Raw genomic sequence first — 23,670 nt, forward strand, 5'->3', positions numbered from 1 at the left:
GTGTTTTGGCATAACTACGACTTTGTATTGTATCAAGGGCATAACTAGAGTTATTCAAAGAATCTCAAAGTGTGCAAAAGTGCTTACAGTGTGTGCTTATTACTGTGCATGTATTTTGAAGAGTTTATTTGTGTGCAAAGTGTAATTATTTCGTGAAGTACAAAGTATAGCCATTTCGAAAAGTTTCTTGTGCTGGGTGTGTCTATTCGCAAAGTGCCACCATTACAGAGTGTCTCTTGCACTTTAAAAAATTGCCTAGCAAGGTACTGCCATTTTGGGGACATTTCAGTGTGCTGTGTACAGTTTATTCGCAAACTGCAATTACTTTGAAATTTTACTGACTCTGAGCTTTTCTTGCCCAGTTCATTCACATCGTGCAGTTGTTTGATATGTTTCTTACACTGTTAAGAGGTGATTTCTTGCAATACAGTAATTTCAAGAATATTACAGCACCCGAGAGACTTATTTCACAAAGTTCAGTTACACAGAGGCTTGTTGTGCTATTGAGCAAAGTTAGAAATACTGGCATAAATTTCTTTCACATGTGTATGTGTATGTGTTCATGCTTATTTGCAAAATCCTTCACTGGTATGTGTAAATATGGCAGACAGATTTCAAAAGCCCCTACCACTTGTATTTGACCAGAATATTGCAGAGAATTGCAGAATATTTGAGCAAGAGTACAATATCTTTATACAAGCAGCTTATTTAGATAAAGATGCACACACCAGGGCATTCATTTTGCTAAACCTAGCTGGGTCAGAGGCCATAGAAAGAGAGCATTAATTTGTGTATGCACCAGCAGTCTATGAGGGAGAAGGTGAAAATCGTCATATTGTTGTACAGGCTGAATCAAAGGAAGACCCCGAGTGTTTGAAGTGCAAGTTCAGAGAAATGTGTAACCCCCAGACAAATATTACATTAGAGAGGCATTTGTTTTACATGAGAGATCAGAAACCAGGGAAAACTTTTGCAGCTTATATAACTGACCTGAGAAACAAAGCCAAAATGTGTCGGTTTGGTGACTTAAAAGATCAATTAATAAAGGACAGGCTTACGTGTGGTATTAATAGTACTGTTGTAAGAAAGATTTTGCTTTGTGACAGTGATTTAACATTGAGTAAAGCCATTGAGATTTGTCAAATCCATGAAGTGATGGAAAAACACAAAAGTATGTTTGCAAGTGACAAGAGCATGGTTTCAGTAGGCTCCAGAGCAAATGTAGATAGCATGCAACACATGGCAAACAGAAATAGGCCTTAGCACATGCTAGCCACAGCCCCTGCTGGTTCACTGAGGAAACCTCATAGTTTTCCAGCAAGTTCTAAGACTAGTTCAGTTAAAGGAGCATGCTCATTGCAGTACAAGCATGAATCAGCAAAACCCAAGTCTAGCTTTATTGTTAACTGTCGCAACTGTGGTCCCAGTCATGAATCTAAAAGAGACAAATGTTTAGCATTTGGTCAACAATGTTACAAGTGTAAAAAATTGAACCATTTTCAAAAGTTTTGCAAATCAAGTAAACCCCACACAGTTGTAAAGAAAGGTCACAAAAAAGCAAGTTCATCAAGTAGAGTCAAAGCAGTAAGCTTTCTATGTAGATGGCGTATCAGTAATTGGTGAGACAGCTGATGCAGTGAATTTATACTGGCAAAGAGAGAAGTGTTTTGTACAGTCCGGATCAATGGTAAATCCACCGAGCTTAAAGTGGACACTGACTCAAAGTGTAATGTTATATCTGCAGACACATTTTCTAAAGTGAGAACTAATGAACAACTCAATGTGGCCAGTAATATGAAACTTGTTGCTTATGGAGGTGAAGAAATTGAAACTGAAGGCTCCATGATGCTTTTATATTATTTGGCCAAGAACTGTTACAACTTGTTGTTCTATGTAGTTCGAAGACCAGTACAATCTTTATTGGTCTCAAAGACAGTTTGAGAATGAGTCTGCTTTCTTTTACCAAAAAAATTCATAACTGCATATCCTAGTTCCAATTTTTCTGAAGCCATTTTCTCAGAGTATGCTGATATTTTCGATAAGTTGGACACACTTCCAGTTGTGTAGTCCATAAAGTTAGACCCAGAAGTTACTCCAGTAGTCAGACCAGCAAGAAGAGTTCCGATGGCGATGCAAGATAAAGTTAAGGCTCAGCTGGATAAGATGGTACAACAAGGTGTAATTTGTCCAGTTACACAACCAATTGAATAGGTATTGTCTATGGTAACATCTCACAAAAAAAGACTCAGACAAAATCCGAATATGTATTGCTCCAAGAGATTTGAACAAAGCATTGAAGAGACTGCATCATCCAATGCGTACATTCAAAGAGGTCGCAGCTCTAATATCGAATGCCACTGTTTTTTTCCTTCTTGGATGCACAAAGTTCATTTTGGCAAGGGATCCTTGATTGCAAATCCTCATTACTAACTACTTTTGGTACCCCATTTTGCAGATACAGATTATGAAGGATGTCATTTGGAATAAATTCTGCAAGTGAAGTCTTCCAGTGTGCAATGGAGCAAATTTTTTTGGGTTATCCTTGTGCCATAATAGTAGATGATTTATTGGTTGGAGACAATGGTGAAGCAGAGCATGACAGAAACCTAAAGAGAGTTCTAGACAGAACACATGAAGTGAACTTAAAGCTTAATCCTCTGAAGTGCAAATTCAGACTACCAGAATTTACATATGTAGGTCATTTATTTACCAGTACTGGCTTGAGACCAGACTTGACCAAGCAAGCAGCTATTCTTGAGATGTGAGCACCTGATAATATTCAAGCTCTACAGTGTTTCCTAGGCATGGTCAACTATTTAGGCAAGGTTATACCAGACTTCAGGGAGTTGACAGCACCTTTAAGAGATTTGATGTGGAAAATGTTGCATGGTCATGGTTAGAACAGCACCAGCAGGCATTTGAAGATGATAAGAAGAAAATTGCCACCCACACCTACATTAAGATACTATGATGTGAACAAACCAGTCACCCTTTCCTGTGATGCTTCAAAATTTGGTCTTGGCCCAGTTATACTTCAAGAGGGCAGACCAGTAGCCTATGCATCTAGAACACTTACCCAAACTGAAATGCAGTACTATGCTCAAATTGAGAAAGAACTTTTGGCAATAGTATTTGCATGTTCCAAGTTTCATGATAATGTTTATGGTCGACCACCAACCTCTAGTTACTATTCTAAAGAAGCCTATGCATTCAGCTCCAGTAAGATTACAAAGAATGATGCTCAAATTGCAAAAGTACAACTTCAAAAAGGGTTTATATGAAAGGCAAGCTACTCTGTCTGGCTGATACCTTATCCAGATCACCCGGAAACACAACAGAACAGCTTAATGCAGAGAATTTTGACTTTGAAGTGATGGCAGTGCATAAGTTTTCTACCACTAGGCTTGATGAGTTGCGAGATCACACAAAGACTGATCCAATTTTGCTAAAGCTCAATGACTACATTAATGCTGGATGGCCGTCAAAGCAATCTAGTGTACCACCTGAAGTGCAAATCTATTTTCCTTACAAAGATGAAATGCTGATGCAAGATGGCATTACTTTCAAAGGTTCTAACATTGTTGTTCCTGCTTCCCTACAACAAGAATATATCCAGATTTTGCATCGTGGTCACCCAGGTTCCACATCCACTAAGAGAAGAGCAAGAGAACTAGTATTTTGGCCTTCATTATTGAAAGACATTGATAAAGTACTTTCTTCTTGTTCAGTATGCAATAGTACTAGACCACATTTGCAAAGAGAACCACTTCAGCTAAGTCAAGTTCCTGAACTACCTTGGTCAACAGCTGCCAGTGATATCTCTGAGTGGGACAATCAACACTACTTAGTATTGGTAGACTGTTATTCAAATTGGTTTGAGATTGACTTATTACCTAACTTCACATCCACTACTCTTATTACTAAGTTGAGATGTCATTTTTCAGTCCATGGTAGTTCACACAAAGTTATTTCTGACAATGGCACTCAATTTATTAGTCAATTGTTTCAGAAGTTTGTAAGATAATAAGATAATGGGACTTTGTACATGTTACTAGCAGTCCTGAATATCCACAATCAAATGGACTGGCTGAACATGCAGTGCAGAGTGCAAAGCAATTACTTGAAAGGTCAAACATGATAATACCGATGTATTTTTGAATTTACTTAATCTCAGAAACATACCCCGTGATGATATACTTGGCTCACCAGCTCAAAGACTTCTATCCAGGCAAACCAGAATGACACTACCTATTAGTTCTAGTTTACTGAGGCCTAAAGCTAAGAACAACAAAACCATCAAGGATAAATTATTCAAGAAACATTCTATCCAGAAGTCCAATTATGATAAATTGAGCAGATTTCTCCATCCATTGAGAGAGAATGAGGATACAAACAGCAAAAGTTTTTGACCAGATTGGTCAAGTTACAGGCATATGTGCTGAGCCGAGATCCTACCTTGTAGAATCTGAGGGTGCGGAGTACAGGAGAAATTGCAGACAACTTTTTACTGTACCAGAATCAGCATCACAACATTATTCCTGTGATACAGACTCAAGATCTCAGAGCGAACCAGATGTTGTTCCCATCCGAGAGTGTGTTTCAACCTCTACTTCCATTACTGAAGATGTTCCAAATGTTTTTAAGGTTGAACATTCTGTAGAGACAGCTCCAGTTGCTAAACCCAATTCCCAGTTTCATGTCACATGATATGATTGAAAATACAGGCTCAGTGTGAAGTACGCAGCAACATAGACATAACTGTATATATCTACCTAGTGTTGTATAATTGCATGACAAAGAACTGCTTGTAATAGTTGCATGCCTAGATTCATAACGTTGCATGATCTATTTCTCAAAGAGGGAGGATGTAGATCAGAGTGTATGTGCTGTGTCTTTAAGAAGCATATGAAGGAATGAGCATGCACATTCAAATACCAGGCATGTGCTATTCTCAGTGCCATTTTGAGAATGCAGCCGCAGAGCAAGCATGTATGATTGCAGTAGTTAGTCTGTATATAAGTTACTTAAGTTAAAGTTAGTAAACTTCTGTCATGATGTGTTTGTATATAATAAAGTTGTTTGAACAGAACCCAAGAAGACTCTTCTACTGTGTCCAAAGTAGCAGAGTGACAATAGCTATGACTAAATTAAAATTATTTAAAAAAATGGACTAAACTGCAAACGATACCTTATTAGCGAATGAATATTCTCCAAAATTATGTTATGTCCTGGTAAAGTCTGGTAAAAACATGTTTATCACTTCACAGCAGCATATTCTGCTGCTGTTAGCATGGACTAGAAACAAAAAAAAAAAGAGGAAATGGACCCCATCTTTGCTGTGTTTGTTAAACGCGGCTGTTTGGCATGTGTAAAATAAACAATAAGAAATTAAATAAAAATAAAAAAAATATATAATTCAATTAGCAGAAGTAACTTAGCAACAGTTACAAAAATTTCCTCTTTTACTTTCCCCCTCTCAAGCTGTGGCTTTAAAAGTTGTGTTTAGCCACAGGGAGAAAGAAAGAAAGAAAGAAAAAAGGAATGCAGCTATGTGCACGTAAATGTATGTGCATGCGTGCGCGTGCGTGTGTGTGCGTGTGTGTGTGCGTGTGTGTGTGCGTGTGTGTGTGTGTGTGTGTGTGTGTGTGTGTGTGTGTGTGTGTGTGTGTGTGTGTGTGTGTGTGTGTGTGTGTGCGTGTCTGTGAGAGAGAGAGAGAGAGAGAGAGAGAAAGAGACAGAGAAACAGAGAAGGTGGATACTTCTGAACTTTTTTGCATAAGACTCTGGACTAAGCTAACAATAATGGAGCAACAAATACCCAAAATCGGAGAAGGTTTTTAAATATAACCCTAATTCACTTAAAAGGTTAATAGAGAAAGAGGTTTTCTTTCAATGTGCATTTTCTATACAATAATAAATATTGTCTTTCTTAATTCAGTGACTATAATTCTCAGTGATTTAGCAGAAAATCAAACACTTCTTAAAGGTCCTATTAAAACCATGAGCAAAATCATAAATATTCTGCAAAATTGGTGATACATGAGAAATATGGGAGTTGCAATACCTTGTACTACTATATGCATTTTTTTTTGGCTCCCTATTGAAATATCTGCATTCAAAATGCCAAGTGCCGACATGTCAGAAAAACAAAACAAACGAAAACACAGGAGAAGAGAGAATCTCAAATATTGTTCTTCTCCTTAAACTTCATTTTGCAGGAGGGCAAGCCCTACTTGTACCTCTTGTGAACGGCAAGCCCCCCACACCCAAGGAACCTGTATATGCCATATCCAAAAATGCCATACCTCCAGGAATATTTTGAGAAATGGCATCTCAGACTTAATATATGTAAGTCCATTCTTTCAGCCATTCAGTCTCCATATTCCAATATTTTTTCATTTATTCGATCACAATGAGCCATGTGAGTTGTACACAGTCAAAAAGATGGCTGTAATTGATAGGCACCATTGTTTCTGTATGTGTGTGTGTGTGTGTGTGTGTGTGTGTGTGTGTGTGAGAGCGGGTATGCATCTAAGTTTCTGTTAATGTGTGAAAAACTGTTTCTCTACATCTGTGTGTTTGTGGATGTGTGTATGTATGTAACTGATTAAGTGTATGTATTTATATGTGTTTGTATGCTTACATAATATATATTTTGGATGTAAAATATACCCTCCAGCAATAATTAACATATCATACAGTAAATGAATAAAAAAGAACTAAAGAACGTTTTTAGAACAGTACACATTATATGTGACTACTTACACATTCCAATGACCCTGGCAAGTGAGTCACTGATGGTGAAACAAGTAGCAATGTTCATGTAGAAATGTTCATGTCAACATTTTGCAGTATACCTTTCTTTGGCTTACAAGTATAGATCTGTACTTTAAAGGGAAACAGAGTCCTACACAGACTCTTATGCATATTTGTGTGCCTCAGATGAATACAAAGTCAAGCTTGCTTCTTATCAATACAAACACATATGTATGCCATACAGAAGAAACACATGCACATATCTACATGTATACAGACAGACACACACACACACACACACACACACACACACACACACACACACACACACACACACACACACACACACACACACACACACACAGGTATGTAAAAAAATGGAAACACAAGTATTCTAGACTCAGCTGGTAGTAACCAAATTACTGAGTCCCAGCCAAATCAAAACACAGTTATTTTCCATAAGAGCAAGCTTCCCCCCCAAAAAAAGGCCACAGGCCAGCATCTCTAAATATAGTGACTGTGATCAGAAAACTATGTAGAAAAGAAAAATGTCCTTACCTCACCTTTTTGGGGTTTTTTTGTGCTCACACAGCATTATTACAGATTGCATAGAGAAATCAAATAAAACATTGTATCAGTCTTGTCCCCAGCACCCCCTTAGCCCTGCTTCTCCAAATACAGGAACTACCAGACTGTACAGCAATGAGGAAAAGGGCAAACTCCCTACCACAACTGAAGCACAATGTTACTGCATAAACCTTACAATCAGAGCCACTTGATCAGTTGTGCAAATGATTAGTTTTATGTATCATATATATTGTGACAATGTGAGGTATTACCAGCTATGCCAGGAGAAGTAGGGCAGTTGATGTGTAACATATGCCAGCACAGCTAGCTGGAATCTAGTAAAGAAATATATGTTATTTGAATATCAAACTGATTTGTACAGATGCTTGTGTTGAAAATGTATTTGTAAAGTTACTTGGGTTAAAAATGTATCAACAGTGTGTCCTGCTGGACAGAGGGAGAAATATACATGTATTATTTTAACTGTTGAAATGTATACACTGTCACAAAGGAAACTGGAAGAGAACGGGTTAATCTCAGTCCAGCAAACTTTGAAAATAGTTTGAAATTAAATTACCTGGTGTAGGCCATAAAGATTGTATTTTACAGTTCTCAATGCAGCCAGAGACAAAAAGTCTGTACTAAGAAGCTTTCTGTATTGTTTGTGGGGTGAACTAATTGCTTCTCTGGAAGGGTGGAGGTTTGAAATTGTTTTATGGCTTCCAGAAGCTGCAACAGATCTTAACAAGCTCTAAGTCTGCGTGTATTGTCACATATGTGCTAAATCTTGGCAGCTTCTAGCCAAGGGGGTAGCCTGGGAAGCAGAAGTCAGATGATCAGATGCATGTGATGTAATTCTATAATACATCACTAAAAATGATGACTTAATACTAGGTGAGACTAAAGACTCAGAGCAGTCTGTTTTTGTAACCTGACAAAGGAGGATCTCTCACTCACTTCATCTTGCCTTGCTCGAGTAAGTAACCAGGGAATAATAATTCTCTAGATCAGTCAGGAAAATATAGTGAGATTAGTTAAGTATTGTTTTTCTGTAACTGTGTGAACATGTCCACCCATGTAATTTTTAATATTTCCTGTGACTGAAAGTCTGGTGTTTACTGTAAATAAATATTTAACATTTTCATATTCTTTTATTATTTATTATTAAATATAGTTAAACTTTTCAATGTGGCTGGTACTTTAGAGAATATTTTAACCTTTAAGAGTACTTATATTTATTTGGTGACTCTGTAGCCACTCCTGAAAGCCTTACTGCATTGGTCAAACACTATAATTTGTATTAATATTAATTTCAGTCAGTATAATTGGGTACTCTTGTAAGAGCCTTAGAGTAGCTGGATTTGGAGAGTCTGGTGGCAATGTAACTACGTTATAGTCTGGGCAGAAGGGGGCATAGCTGGTAAATCTGTGCCAGCCTTTTCCAGGTGTGTGTGTGTGTGTGTGTGTGTGTGTGTGTGTGTGTGTGTGTGTGTGTGTGTGTGTGTGTGTGTGTGTGTGTGTATGTGTGTCTGTGAGTATGTGTGTGTGTTTGTGTGCAAATCCAATCTCAAAGAGTGTGTGTCAGCTGCTTGGACCAGGGCCATGAAACACTGGTTTCACAGAGAGGGTGCTGGAGGATTTGGCTTGGACGCTTGACTGAGGAGTCAACTCTACAGCTATGCCAGTGGGGAGTCTTACTGGGGACCTGAAGGGAGACAGAGAGAGAAATTCAGACCCCAGACCAAGTATGTTCCCTATGTGCTCTTAAGGAAAATATGCCTGATGAAGAGAACTGTATCCAGAAATACTGGGTGTATCCATTTTCTTTCCAAGTGAACATCCCTCTCCAGTGTCAGTGGTGAGGATTCAGGTTCCTTGATTACTGGAGAAAAACCAAATGCTTCACAAGTTGAGTATGCTCGGCCAAACCATAAGCTCATAAAACACCAGAGGCCAACATGTGCAGCTTATAAATACTTTTATTAAAGACAGGATGTCAATAAGGCATATAATGCTGCAAAATGTAACATTTTTTCGGTTTCGGCTATGTAGCATTCATCAGTGAAAAAGCATTAGACATCCTGAAAATCTCATTACTATTTATAGATACCATCAACCAATAGTAATATGGTATGGTCCAACCCTAGGGCCGGTTTCCCTTAATAATGAAACAACGAGTGTCATCACCATCTGAGTATTACAGTCAAAAAATAATAACATATATATTCTAACCATAAGATAAATGAACATAAAAAAATGAACAACATAAAAAAGATCCCTGTGAATAATGTACTAACTTATACACTTGTTAAACGTACACATAAACAGCTATCTAAACAAACTGTTGTAAAAGAGACTGAAAACCAATTACCACTTATATAGACCAGTATAGTTTTGAATATTCAAAATTGCCATATGTTACTATGGCTAATACAATAAAATATAAAAAACAACTAGTCACAAAGGCAATAACTTGCCTGTATATGGCCCATTTCTTTACCAGATTCATGATTTAAAGACATTATCTAATCACAATAATATATACCATAAACATAATTTGAATATATCTGATTCAATGGTTATAAAACCAAATGAATATGTCTCATGAACATGAAAAACATTATCAAGTTCATGTCTATTTCAATGTTAACACATATGCTATGTTCAAACCATCATATCTTATGTATCAGATAATTTTGAGTTTATAAGTGATCATTCAACCCAGGGGGAAATAAGGCACCAAGATGAATAATCCAATATTTTTCTTTGTGGTTCAAGATACTGTGCCACCCTTGTTGGTTACTTCTGTCTCCCATTATTTTGTCTGTGATTATAAACATAAACTTGGCATTACGATGTTTAAGTGTGTGTCTGTACAAAGCATTGGTTTCCTTTTTATTTTTTATGTCACTTTTATGTTCACCCATCCTAATTCTGAGTGATCGTGATGTTTGTCCAACATAAAATGCTGAGCATTGACACTTTGCCAAATAAATAATCCAGGTACTGCTGCAGTTACCAAAAACTCTAATATCATAGACCCTGCTTGTATTGGTACTAGTAAACTGTTTCAATTTACTAACTTGATTACAAGATGCACAATGACCACATGGAAATGTTCCCACAAGTTCATCCCCAGATATTGTCAACTGTTTGCGAATAGCACCTCCACTTTCCTTGTGTTTTTAGTGTGAAAACATGGCTCTTAAATTCTTGCCCCCGTCTATATGAAAATTGGCATTTCGGGCCCAAGATATTTCTTAAATGATCATTTGTTAGTAATATATTCCAGTTAGAATCAAGAATGTTTCTAATCACATTGTGATTCCTACCAAATGTGGTGACAAACCTTAATGAAGACTCTACACCTAACGGTTGACGTTTCCTATATTCCAATAATTTGCTTCTATCTTGGTTGTCAGACCACATACTAGCTGATATTATATCTGATTGGTGATAACCTCTATTTAGAAATCTGTTTTGTAGATCCTGTTTTGCTATCCCAAGGCCTGTCTGGGATGAACAAATACATTTAATTCTCAAAAATTGAGACTTTGGTATGTTGCAGATGGTGTGGTGTGGATGCATACTAGATGCATGTAATAAGGTGTTATATTGTGGATATTTCCTGTATGTTTTAGTACTCAAAGTATGGTCAGTATTCCTATACACCGTAACATCCAAAAAATCAATAGCATTGAGATCATATGTAATAGTAAATACTATACCCCAAATGTTACTATTCAAATATTCCACAAATTCCTGCAAGTACGCAGAATCTGCATGCCACACCATCCAACAGTCATCGAGGTATCTACGCCAGATATCCATTTCAACCATGTATATGTTATGCAGTGGGTTGTATATCATGCACTCTTCAAGGTACGCCATAAATAGATCTGCATATATGGGGGCAAAAGATGCCCCCATGGCAGTACCCTGAAGTTGCCAATAACACTCCCCTTGAAAGTAGAAAACATTCTTGTTGAGCACATGTTCAGCCATACAAACAAACAAAGTGTTGAGTCCTGGTCGGTATAAATTGGAATGTTCTAACCAGTAATGTATTGCCTGTAATCCTGCCCAATGGGGTATGCTCATATATAAGGGCTTAACATCTAGTGTACACATCAACCAGTGTGGTTCCAGTTGTGTATCATGTATAATTTGCAGGAACTGTGTAGTATCCTGTAACCTAGCCCTAACCTTTGTTAATAGTGGCTATGCCTGATACTATTGGTCTTCCAGGTGGCTTTGAAATGGATTTATGAATTTTGGGAAGCAGATACAGAATTTGTTTTTGAGGGTCCATCACAGTTAGATGTTGAACTGTATTGGTAGAAATGATACCCTCTTCCTCCGCCAGATTTAAAAAGGTATCTATTTCTTTTTTGAAGTTGGGATCTTGTAAAATAATCTTGCCCTATATTCCAACAAGGTTATATAGCCAGTTATTTTTACATCTGATAATATTCAGAACATAAACACATTAGTACTGGTTGATATAGTAATATGTACGCACCAAAGTACTTATACCAATTCACATATAATTACATTCCCCACATACCGGGTATATTTTTAAGTGAAATTGTTAATTTTTATACACATTACAGAAATAATTTCAAATAATATCCACAAACCTATAGTAACCTGTGTTCCCCTTAATCATGAAACAATATTGGTCTAATAAGCCTATAAGTACAATAGACCTATATCCACTCCACAGGTAGTCTAATATATGTATCAAGTGTGAAAAGAGAACACAATACTTATTTCCTAGATATATATTTAAAAATACATATATAAAGATATAATGGGAATACCAAAATGAATATTCACCTTGTGCACAGCTTAAGCACATGAGGATAGTAACTCAGCCACTATATTAAATATAATATATCCTAGTGTAAATATTCCCAAACGTGCAAATCGTGCAACATAGGTATTACCCCTTAATTAAATAGTTAGTATGATCGTTGTGCCCTAAAGATGTCTAATCCTGTCTGACTATGACCATATGAACAAATCCCTTATAGTGTATTCTGAGTATTCAGAACAAATACATATCCGTTGTACCTCCCTCCAAACACAATATGTACAAAGTGTAGATACCAATGATTACAGTCTAATTGTAAAAAATAGCCAAACCAGAAAATACAGCGAAACTGTTTGTTAACAAATTCTAATACCATAAAAGATGTATAACAGTTTTAGCGGTATCAAAAGGCCCTTCGTATATATTATGTACTTGAAAGTATCCCTAGCAGCATGATACCTAATACAAGAGGGCTTCAAAGATGATGGCAATAAGAACATAAACGGATATAATGTTCATTCTTCTCAAAAATCCACTCCGTACATACCGGAACTGTAATTAGAGTCAATGCATTGTTCCAAATGTATAGTTAATGGAAGAAACAAATATACCAAAAATATAGTCACCAAATGTCTTAATTAGTCCGCAACAATATGTAAATAAAATGAGAAATGAAGAGTTTGTCCGACCAGTTTCCAATGCGCGATTGGAAAAAGCATGACTAAGTAAACAAAAATGGGCGCCCGGCGTTTTCTTAAAGATGTGATCTTGATTAAAGTACACCCATAGGCCCAACCACCTCTTCCAACTCCAAATATATCCAAATCGTAACACTTCAAAATATGAGAAGATAATAGTTGAATAGTCGATGTAACCACCAGCGAGCTATAATAAAGTTCCTGTATTCTCCTCAAAAACGCCAATGCCATGTGTAATCCGATATAAGAGAAAGCCAAATAATGACTTTTCCGACAGGTATCACTAAAAAATATATCCAAGATAGTGATATCTCACCTACTGTCCATTCTAATGGTCAATGGTATGATTATAAAGGGGAACGAATCCTCCTACAGACAAAACCAGAAAAGCTGCCACCCCACAGCGAAGTCCGAACCCAACTGTAGAAAAACCAAATGCTTCGCAAGTTGAGTATGCTCGGCCAAACCATAAGCTCATAAAACACCAGAGGCTAGCATGTGCAGCTTATAAATACTTTTATTAAAGACTGGATGTCAATAAGGCATATAATGCCGCAAAATGTAACAAAAAAAGTCTTTAATAAAAGTATTTATAAGCTGCACATGCTGGCCTCTGGTCCTTGATTACTGGGCCACAGAGGGGACGTCACATATATCATCATCAGTTATCGACATGCACACACACACACACACACACACACACACACACACACACACACACACACACACACACACACACACACACACACACACACACACACACACACACACACACACCTCACTTGCCTCTCATCACACCCAGCACCATCACCATTCTATGCTATCTGTATAAGAATACACTTCAGTTTCCTGATGATGATGAAGGTCATGGTAAGACTTCCTCTTCCCCAATCACAGCACTCAGCTCATCTTGATAAATATCAATGTTTTCTTTAGTGGTTCTATTCTGTAACACAGCTGTCAAGTTAATATGTTTTGAAGTATAAATATTACAAATGGATTTTTTTTGCTTTTTAGTCAAAAATTATGCAGTGTCAGTGGTACAGCAGGTAGCATACTTGCCTTTGGTGCAGAAGGCTATGAGTTCTATTCCCACACCAGACGGATCAACTGCTGACACTCAATTGCAGCATAAGGGGGATGCTGCACTCCTGAGTGTGTCACCCTTCAGATGAGATGTTAAACTGAGGTCCCATCTGCTTCATTTGATTGTTGCTCAGGTAAATGTAAAAGAGCCCACAGCACCTATTGAAAAGAGTAGGTGAAGTTCCCCAATTCCCTGGTAAAATGTTTCCCAGCAGTATGATTACTGACTTGGGGCTTCCTGAAAAAGGCCACTAGCCTGGTAGGACTAACCTGGTCAATAAAGGATAAATAAAAATAAAAAAATATAGTATGATCTAATGTTCTAGTGTCATCTTTCTTTCTCTTTCTGTATATATATATATATATATATATATATATATATATATATATATATATATATATATATATATATATATATATATACACACACACACACACACACACACACACACACACACACACACACACACACACGCACATACTATATGTATTGAGCAAGAGATGACTCGTACTCTTGTAATTCCTATTTTAATTGCTGTGTCAAGTTTTGTTTATTTGGTTTATATAGGTGGAGTGTGTCACATTGGCTGTATTTTCCAAATGCAGAAAGGTATAATAAACCTGCCTACTCTGGATACCACCTTATTCTGCTTTATGTGTTACACAATCATCATACATTTACTTTTTGCCTTTGGGGCAAATCATGTCTGACCATAGACAAAATAAATAAATGACATGCATTAAGAACTAAAATAACATCCTTAGGCAATTGAACCATGTGAAATATAATCCATCCTGCATATCTTGAATCTTGCCTTGGTCTTATTATCTGGGACATGCTCAGAACAGCTCCAGCAGAAATCCCTGGGGGGATGCTAATATAATAAATGGATCACCTAAATTGGCACGCCTTGATCTGATGGAGCAACATCTCCTTTCTGGAGCCTCTCCCAGATCCCTGAATTTCTCACCCTACCATAGAGAGGAAGCCTGGTGACTCTGTCAGGAAAGCTCATTACTGTAGCTTATATCTGTGAGTTAATTCTTTCAGTCACTACCCACAATTTATGACCACAGGAAAGGGAGGCAACACTAAATAGCTGGTAAACTGAAAACTTTAACTTAGATCCCATTTCCCCACAACAGATCATTAAACAACTCGTAAAGCTGCAACTGCTGTAGACATGGAGGGTATTATATAATATTTAGACCATGTTTTCACTTGCTGAATTATTTCTAGACATGTGATATAATTTTATTAAACACTGCAAAATGAAAAAAATAGACAGCACACAGTTTTCAATAGTAAATATTATTAAAAAAAATGGGCAGTTTAAGACTTTAAATACATCACTGTTTATATAATGACATTCAATGTAAAACTCTAAATACTTGTGTTACCTACTAAAGGAACATTGCTGATCACAAAGACTGATTACTCACAAATGTAGGAAATGGAACCTGGGAGAAAGTTAGTCCATACATATGTATTAACACATTAAAATCTGGTTACAGACCTAAGTACTTTAAATTATATATGCACATGTTAGATTTTTCCCTGTATACAAAAAATCCTTGTGATATAAATGTAGAGAGTAACTTTTTTCAGAGACCTTATTGTTTAATGCACAACACTAAGAAGGACTTTCTTAAAGTCACCAGAACACTCTCCACTCAAGGCATCCTTCAGTGTGACATCATATTTTTCTTCATACCGTTCCTTAATTGTCTCAAGTTCAACCTATTAAGCAAAAACAAGAGAACACTGATAATTCATGGCAAAATGGACAGACGTACAGTCAAACTGATGACTATATGTTTATAGGTTCATAGGTAGGTACTAGGCTATCGGCCCAAGGGCTTATGCAAGCCTAGCCAACAAGGTTCCCTGGCTTACGCCACCCAAGAAAGTTATTTTCCTGTGCCACTGATGAGCAGAGACACAGAAGTGATCCCTGGGGTGTATTTCCTATTTCCCATCCACTCATCAAGATTTTTCTTGAAGAACTTTGTTTGACATAGATGGGTAGCCTGTTCCAGAGTATGGGAAGTCTCTGGGATAGGAATCTATCCCTCCAGCATGTCCTGTTTATTGTGGTGACAAGGTTTAGGTCCCTAGAGCGTGTAGTTCAGAGGGATTGGGATTTCTTTAGGTGTAGCATGTCTAACAGATCTGGGTTTGACATAGCTTTATATGTTAGGCAGAGATCACCTCTGAGTAGGCGATATGCTACGGAGTAAAGCTGGAGTTTTTTGAGGCGGTCAGTTTAGGGCATTTGTTTGAGTCCAGTAATCCCCTTTGTGAGGTACTTCTGTGGCCTTTCCAGCTGCTGCAGATGTCTTGTGAGGTACATTCCAAAAGGGGCGTTGTACTCTATAATGGGTCTAATGAGTGATGAGTAGAGGGTAACGATGACCTCTTTTTTCCTGGACGAGAACCCTTTTATGATGAGGTGTGCCACATAGAAGGACTTCCTGACTACTGTGGCAATGTGACTATCAAAGGAGAGACTACTGTCCACCTGGGTCCCAAGCTCTCTTATCATGCATTCGGTGTTAAGTAGATTGCTGCCTATGTGGTAGTTCATGGGTACAGAGTTTTTACCAAAGGGGATGACACTGCACTTTTTGGCATTGAGCTTGAGGCCATGTCTCTGACACCAGGCATCTGTCTCAGAGAGGCCCTTCTGTAGGATGTTCACATCATTTGGGGACTTGACTATGGCTCCTAGTTTGCAGTCATCTGCGAACTTCATTAGCTAGAGGCCTTCTGTGTTAGCCAGTACTTCAGAGAAGTAGATACCAAACAGGAGCGGTCCCAGGATGGAACCCTGTGGGACTCCACTTGTCACTGGTTTGAGGTCAGATTTGGAGTCTGCAACTTTTACAGTGTGGGTCCTGTCAGTGAGCCAGTTGGCAACCCATCTTGTGATGTAGGGATTTATGCCTAGTTTATTGAGTTTAGCTATAATTCCAGAATGGGGGATTTATGATGGCCATAACCTCCACACCGTATTGATGGACATGTCATCTACTAAGATATATAGACTCATAGTGCCTTTCATATGCAGGTCCATGCTTTTGTGCAATTGCAGTTAAGGCTACTTGGATGGTGAACTGGGCACCTGCCCAGTCAGCTGACCATTTTCATCACCATTCTTCCTCTGAGGGTACCAAGCAGCATTCGTCCAGTTCTGCCCCACAATCCTCTGGAATGGAAATGACCACCCTACCCCACCATTGCAATCAAGCACTAAGGCCAGACCTAGGCTACAGTCAGGGCTTTATCACTCTGTATCACCAGAGCTGGTTACTATGCCCAGATATTTACTTGTGACATTGACTAGTGCATTGCTGGCTAGCTTCTAATCTCTACTCAGTTCCCTGCTGAAATCTTGAGATTCACATTAATGAGTCCAAAGACACTGAAGAAAAAGACAGAAAATACAGAAGAAGAGCAAGCTCCCTCCACTCCCCGTAGTCTCTCAATGCGGGAGGCAAGCCTCTCCAAATGTGTGTACATATATAAAATTCCAGATATTATACATTTCACTCTCCATTTGTTAAGAGTGGGCAATGTGGGTCCCAAGATTTTAAACAGTTACTTGTTACTTGTCAGATGAACCTGTTTACAACCTTGCACTGAACTACAAATAACATTTACTGTAAGTTTAACACTCAGTGTATCTTTAGACAATTTACAAAGTCACTATACACCTGTGACTACTTGATTATTAAGGACAGTCTCTTGAGCTTTATTGCTAAATATAGGGTGTCTAGTATACAATTTATATGACCTTAGTGACTTTCAGGGCAGCATAAGTAAGATTTCTCAGGATAAGTAATGGAACAAATTATAGGCAGCCTGTACTGTTATGTAGAGATACACTGGACAGTTGGAGGCACATATGTACTTTATCTCATTTTCTCAGTGTGGTGCAAACTTGGAGGTGATTAGATAGAAGGAGGGGTTACAGGTCCCCATCCCTTAACAAACTCTTGCCCCAGGGTAACATAAACATTGCAAAAAACTTTTTAGTAAAAGAATGGGACTTTTGTTAAAATGTTTTTTTTTCTTTGTTAGTTTCATTAAACAATGCAACTCCTATTAAAATAGGTGTACAACAAAAATTTTCAGCAGAGATATATGGGGAAGTCTACTTAATGGGTGACATTTTAGTCTTCCCACCTGTACTGGATGATGTGGTTGAACTTCTCGATGGTCTCTTTTGACTTTAAGCATAATAAGAACCTATGAAGATAAATTGTAGATTGCTACAGATCCCCCACCATGCCCCAGGATTCCCACTCCTCATTTCTTGATACACTGGAAAATATTAGTGTACAACCCAACACCCTAATAATGGGTGATTTCAACTACCCCACCATTAACTGGGAAAACTACTCACGTACCAACTCTTTTGCTCAACGTTTTCTGGAATTCATAAATTCCAACACCTTGGATCAACTTATCCACACCCCCACCATGGGCAGCAATATCCTAGGCCTGGTCATTACCAATATGGGTGACCAATGTTCCACACCAAAGATCAGTTCCTCGTTGGTCAGATATGACCACAAGCTAATCATCCTAGACATCCACATCCCGCCCCCACCCACGATTAGGGAAACTACCATAAAACATTTCTCCAAAGCCAACTTCATGCTTCTTAAGACAGATGTGGCAAACTTCACAACACATGCAGACGGACAATAGAGGTACAACTGCTGAATCCTACACAATTGCACTTTATAAGCACTTACATGAGTGCTTGGATTGTGCTATCCCTAACAGAACCAAAAAAAATGAAGCCAATCTCGTGGTTCCCTGCCATAAACAAACTCTACAACAGAAGAAATAAATTGTTGCAAAAAAGAGTAAAATAAAATCCCATGATTGGAGGAACTCCCTGGTCAGCCTCAGTGAGAAGTTGAGATCTCTCATAAAATCCACCAAAGCTAGTTATGAAAACAAAATCACCACTGATTCTAAAGACAACCACAAAGCATTCTATAGCTATGTCAAGAATCTCAATGACAACACTCAGATCTGCTCTGAGTTACAGCACAATGGCACTAAATATACAGAACCAACTGATATAGCCAACATCCTGGCAGACAGATTCAGTGCTAACTTTACCCCCCTCTCACCCCCTAAAGGGCCCATCTCTATATAGGAAGAATGCAAAGTTCCTGTAATCACAGCTGCACAGGTAAAAAACACACTCTCCAAAGCCAAGAGCACAGCATCCATGGGACCTGACAACATCCAAGGCTACATTCTGCATGGACTACAGAATGAACTGGCACCCCACCTAAGTACCATGTTCAGTCACAGCCTCACCTCAGGCTCTGTGCCCACTGAATGGTGCACAGCGACAGTTATCCCACTCCACAAAGGGAGATCCACCATGGACCCCGGGAACTACCGCCCCATTAGCCTGACTAGCCTGGTCTGCAAGGTCATGGAATATATCATCATGGAACTTATAAACAAAGACATTGGTAATCTCAAAACTCTGGACCCCACCTAGTTTGGGTTTGTAAAAGGCAGATCATGTCTCCTAAACCTGATAGACTTCTTTGAAGCAGTTACCAAAGCCGTAGATGAGGGTAAGGTGGTTCACACAGCCTATCTAGATCTCGCCAAGGCTTTCAACACCATCCTCCACTCTGGAATTATAGCTAACTCACTAAACTAGGTATAAATCCCTATGTCACAAGATGGGTTGCCAACTGGCTTACTGACAGAATCCACACTGTGAAAGTAGCAGACTCCAAATCTGACTTCAGACCAGTGACAAGTGAAGTACCACAAGGTTCAGTCCTGGGTCCTCTCCTGTTTGGTATCTACTTCTCTGAAGTACAGGCTAATACAGAAGGTCTTTGGCTAACAAAGTTTGCAGAGGACTGCAAATTAGGAGCCATAATTGAAATTCCTAATGATGTGGACATCCTACAAAAGGGCCTCAATGAGACAGATGCCTGGTGTCAAAGCTATGGCCTCAAGCTCAATGCCAAAAAGTGCATTGTCATCCCCTTTGGTAAAAACTCTGTATCCATGAACTACTACATAGGCGGTTGTAAACTTAACACCAAAAGTGTGATAAGAGACCTTGGGACACAGGTGGACAGTAGTCTCTCCTTTGATAATCGCATCATCACATTAGTCAGGAAATCCTTCTAAGTGGCACACCTCATCACAAAAGGTTTCTCATCCAGGAAAAAAGAGGTCATTGTTCCCCTCTACTCATCACTCATTAGACCCATTATAGAGTACAACGCCCCTTTTGGTATGTATCTCACAAGACATCTACAACAAGTGGAAAGGCCACAGAAATACCTCACAAAGAGGATTACCAGCCTCAAACAGATGCCCTATGCAGACCGTCTCAAAACTTTCCAGCTTTACTCCGTCGCATATCACCTACTCAGAGGCGATCTCTGCCTAACATACAAATCTATGTCAAACCCAGGACTGTTGGACATGCTCCACTTAAAGAAATCCCAATCCCTCCGAGCTACACGCTCTAGGGACCTAAACCTTGTCACCACAATCAACAGAACATGCTGGGGGGATAGATTCATGTCCCAGAGACTTCCCATACTCTGGAACAATCTACCTATCTATATCAAACAAAGCTCCACATTAGCACTCTTCAAGAAAAATCTTGATGATTGGATGGAAAATAGGAAATTCACCCCAGGGATCACTTCTGTGGTTCTGCTCGACAGTGGCACAGGAAAATAATTTTCCTGGGTGGCGAAAGCCAGGGTACCTTTTTGGTTAGGCTTACATAGGCCATAAGGCCAATAGCCTAGTACCTACCTGTGAACCTATGAAACTATAAACCGAAGAAAATTGTTTATTCATACCTGAATCATACAGTTTTACTTATTTTTGCTATACTCCATTTGTTAGAACTTAGAGAAATTACCTAAAGTTACTACTCATCAAACAACATATACATTGAGCAGTCCACTGGAATTAATGAAAAATAATAATTCAAGATTAAAAAATTCAGAAATACAATTAAATTACATATGTAATGAAACAATTTATAAAAGAAATTACCTGAACTATAGAATTAGAGAATTCAATCAAATAATCACGGCCTTGCCATTGTTTTCAAAGCATCCTGTAAATCTAAACGGCTATTATTGCATTTATTACATACCATACTGTCTATGTTTTTATATATATATATATATATATATATATATATATATATATATATATATATATATACACACACACACACACACACACACACACACACACACACACACACACACACACACGATATATTGCTATTGCATATTGCACTGGATTTAAAAAGAAAATGATTTCTTTTATGATGTTTTATGACCTTAAAATACTTAAGACTATCAAAAATATAATTGCAGTTTGTGAGAGCCCCAGGAATGTTCTTGATGACCCCAAAAAACAACTTTATTTTCAAGAATGTTTAAATTTTTTTCTTTTTGAGAAGACGACAGTTTGGTAACAGGCAATTGTGTGAAACCTTGTTTCATCACACATCACTAATTTAAATATATACACACACACACACACACACACACACACACACACATATATATATATATATATATATATATATATATATATATATATATATATATATATATATATATATATATGTACTGTATATATACTGTAACCCAGCCACTGGGGATGCACAAGCCAGTGCATTTCTTTGTGCCGGTCCCAAGCCCGGATAAATGGGGAGGGTTGCGTCAGGAAGGGCATCCAGCATAAAACCTCTGCCAAATGACTTATGCGGACAACATTTCATATTTCCATACCGTATCGGTCAAGGCCCGGGTTAACAACGACCACCACCAGTGCTGTTAGCCAACAGGGTGCTGGAAAAAATTGGGCTACTGTTGGCCGAAGGAGAAGAGGTGGGGGAAGGCATGCCCAAAGGCAGGAAGAGAGGAGGAAGGTTAGGAGTGTAGTAGTGAGGGTAGGAACTTTGAATGTTGGCAGTTTGATTGGTATAGCAAGAGAGCTAGCTGATATGATGGAGAGAAGGAAGGTTGATATAGTGTGCGCGCAAGAGACCAGATGGAAGTGAAGTAAGGCCAGGTGTATAGGAGGTGGGTTCAAATTGTTCTATCATGGTGTGGATGGCAGGATAAATGGGATAGGGGTTATCCTAAAGGAACAGTATGCCAAGAGTGTTTTGGAGGTAAAGTGAGTGTCTGATAGAGTGATGTTTATGAAGCTTGAAATTGATGGTATAATGAGGAATGTTGTTAGTGCATATGCTCCACAAGTTGGGTGTGCGATGGATGAGAAAGAAAGATTTTGGAGTGAGATGGATGAAGTGGTGGTGAGTGTACCCAAGGGTGAGAGGCTTGTGATTGGAGTGGACTTCAATGGGCATGTTGTTGAAGTGAACAGAGGGGATGAGGAAGTGATGGGTAGGTATGGTGTTAAGGAGAGGAATGCAGAAGGTCAGATGATTGTGGATTTTGCAAAAAGGATGAACATGGCTGTGGTAAATATGTATTTTAAGAAGAGGGAGGAGCATAGGGTGACATACAAGAGTGGAGGAAGATGCACACAGGTGGATTATATCCTATGTGGGAGGGCCAGTCTGAAGTAGATTGGAGACTGTAAAGTGGTGACAGGGGAAAGTGTAGTTAAGCAGCATAGAATGGTGGTCTGTAGGATGACGTTGGTGATCAAGAAGAAGAGGAGGAGTATGAAAGCAGTGCCAAGGATTAAATGGTGGAAGTTAAAAAGGGTGATTGTGAGGTGGAGTTCAGGGAAGAGTTAAGACAGGCACTGGGAGGCAGTGAAGAGTTACCGAATAGCTGGTTAACTACAGCAGAGCTAGTAAGGGAAACTGCTAGAAAGGTGCTTGGTGTGACATCTGGACAGAAGAAGGAGGACAAGGAGACCTGGTGGTGGAATGAGGAAGTACAGGAGAGTATACAGAGGAAGAGGCTGGTGAAGAAGAAGTGGGATTGTCAAAGAGATGAAGAAAGTAGACATGAGTATAAAGAGATGAGGCTCATGGCAAAGAGAGAGGTGGCGAAGGCTAAGGATAAGGCATATGGAGAGTTGTATGAGAAATTGGACACTAAAGAGGGAGAAAAGGACCTGTACCAATTGGCTAGACAGAGGGACAGACCTGGGAAAGATGTGCAGCAGGTAAGGGTGATAAAGGATAGTGAGGGAAACATGCTCACAGGTGAGGAGAGTGTGTTGAATAGATGGAAAGAGTACTTTGAGGGGCTGATGAATGAAGAGAATGAGAGAGAGAGAAGGATGGATGATGTGGGGGTAGTGCATCAGGAAGTGAAACAGATTAGCAAGGAGGAAGTAAGGACAGCTATGAAGGGGATGAAGAATGGAAAGGCTGTTGGCCCAGATGACATACCAGTGGAAGCATGGAGGTGCTTAGGAGAAATGACTGTGGAATTTTTAACCAGATTGTTTAATAACATTTTGGAAAGTCAGAGGATGCCTGAGGAGTGGAGAAAAAGTGTTTTGGTACCTATCTTTAAGAATAAGGGTGATGTGCAGAGCTGCAGTAACTACAGAGGGATAAAATTGATCAGTCACAGCTTGAAGTTATGGGAAAGAGTAGTGGAAGCTAGGTTAAGAAGAGAGGTGATGATTAGTGATCAGCAGTATGGTTTCATGCCAGGAAAGAGCACAACAGATGCAATGTTTGCTCTGAGAGTGTTGTTGGAGAAATACAGAGAAGGTCA

At 38.7% G+C, this 23,670-nt stretch overlaps 1 protein-coding gene across 1 annotated transcript in view; it reads right to left on the reverse strand.

The window, feature by feature from the left end:
* Window positions 1-15,216: 15,216 nt before the first annotated feature.
* The window catches only part of LOC122816979 (annexin A13-like), a 267,063-nt gene continuing 258,609 nt past the window's right edge, over window positions 15,217-23,670 (reverse strand). Inside the window, exon 11 of the mRNA XM_044090091.1 lies at window positions 15,217-15,664. Within this exon, the coding sequence (XP_043946026.1) occupies window positions 15,545-15,664 (120 nt within the window). The 3' untranslated portion in view covers window positions 15,217-15,544. The remainder of the gene's footprint in view (window positions 15,665-23,670) is intronic.

This window comes from Protopterus annectens, chromosome 12.part0, assembly GCF_019279795.1.
Source record: "Protopterus annectens isolate FY-2018-M chromosome 12.part0, PAN1.0, whole genome shotgun sequence".
In the NCBI taxonomy this organism is placed as follows: domain Eukaryota; kingdom Metazoa; phylum Chordata; order Ceratodontiformes; family Protopteridae; genus Protopterus; species Protopterus annectens.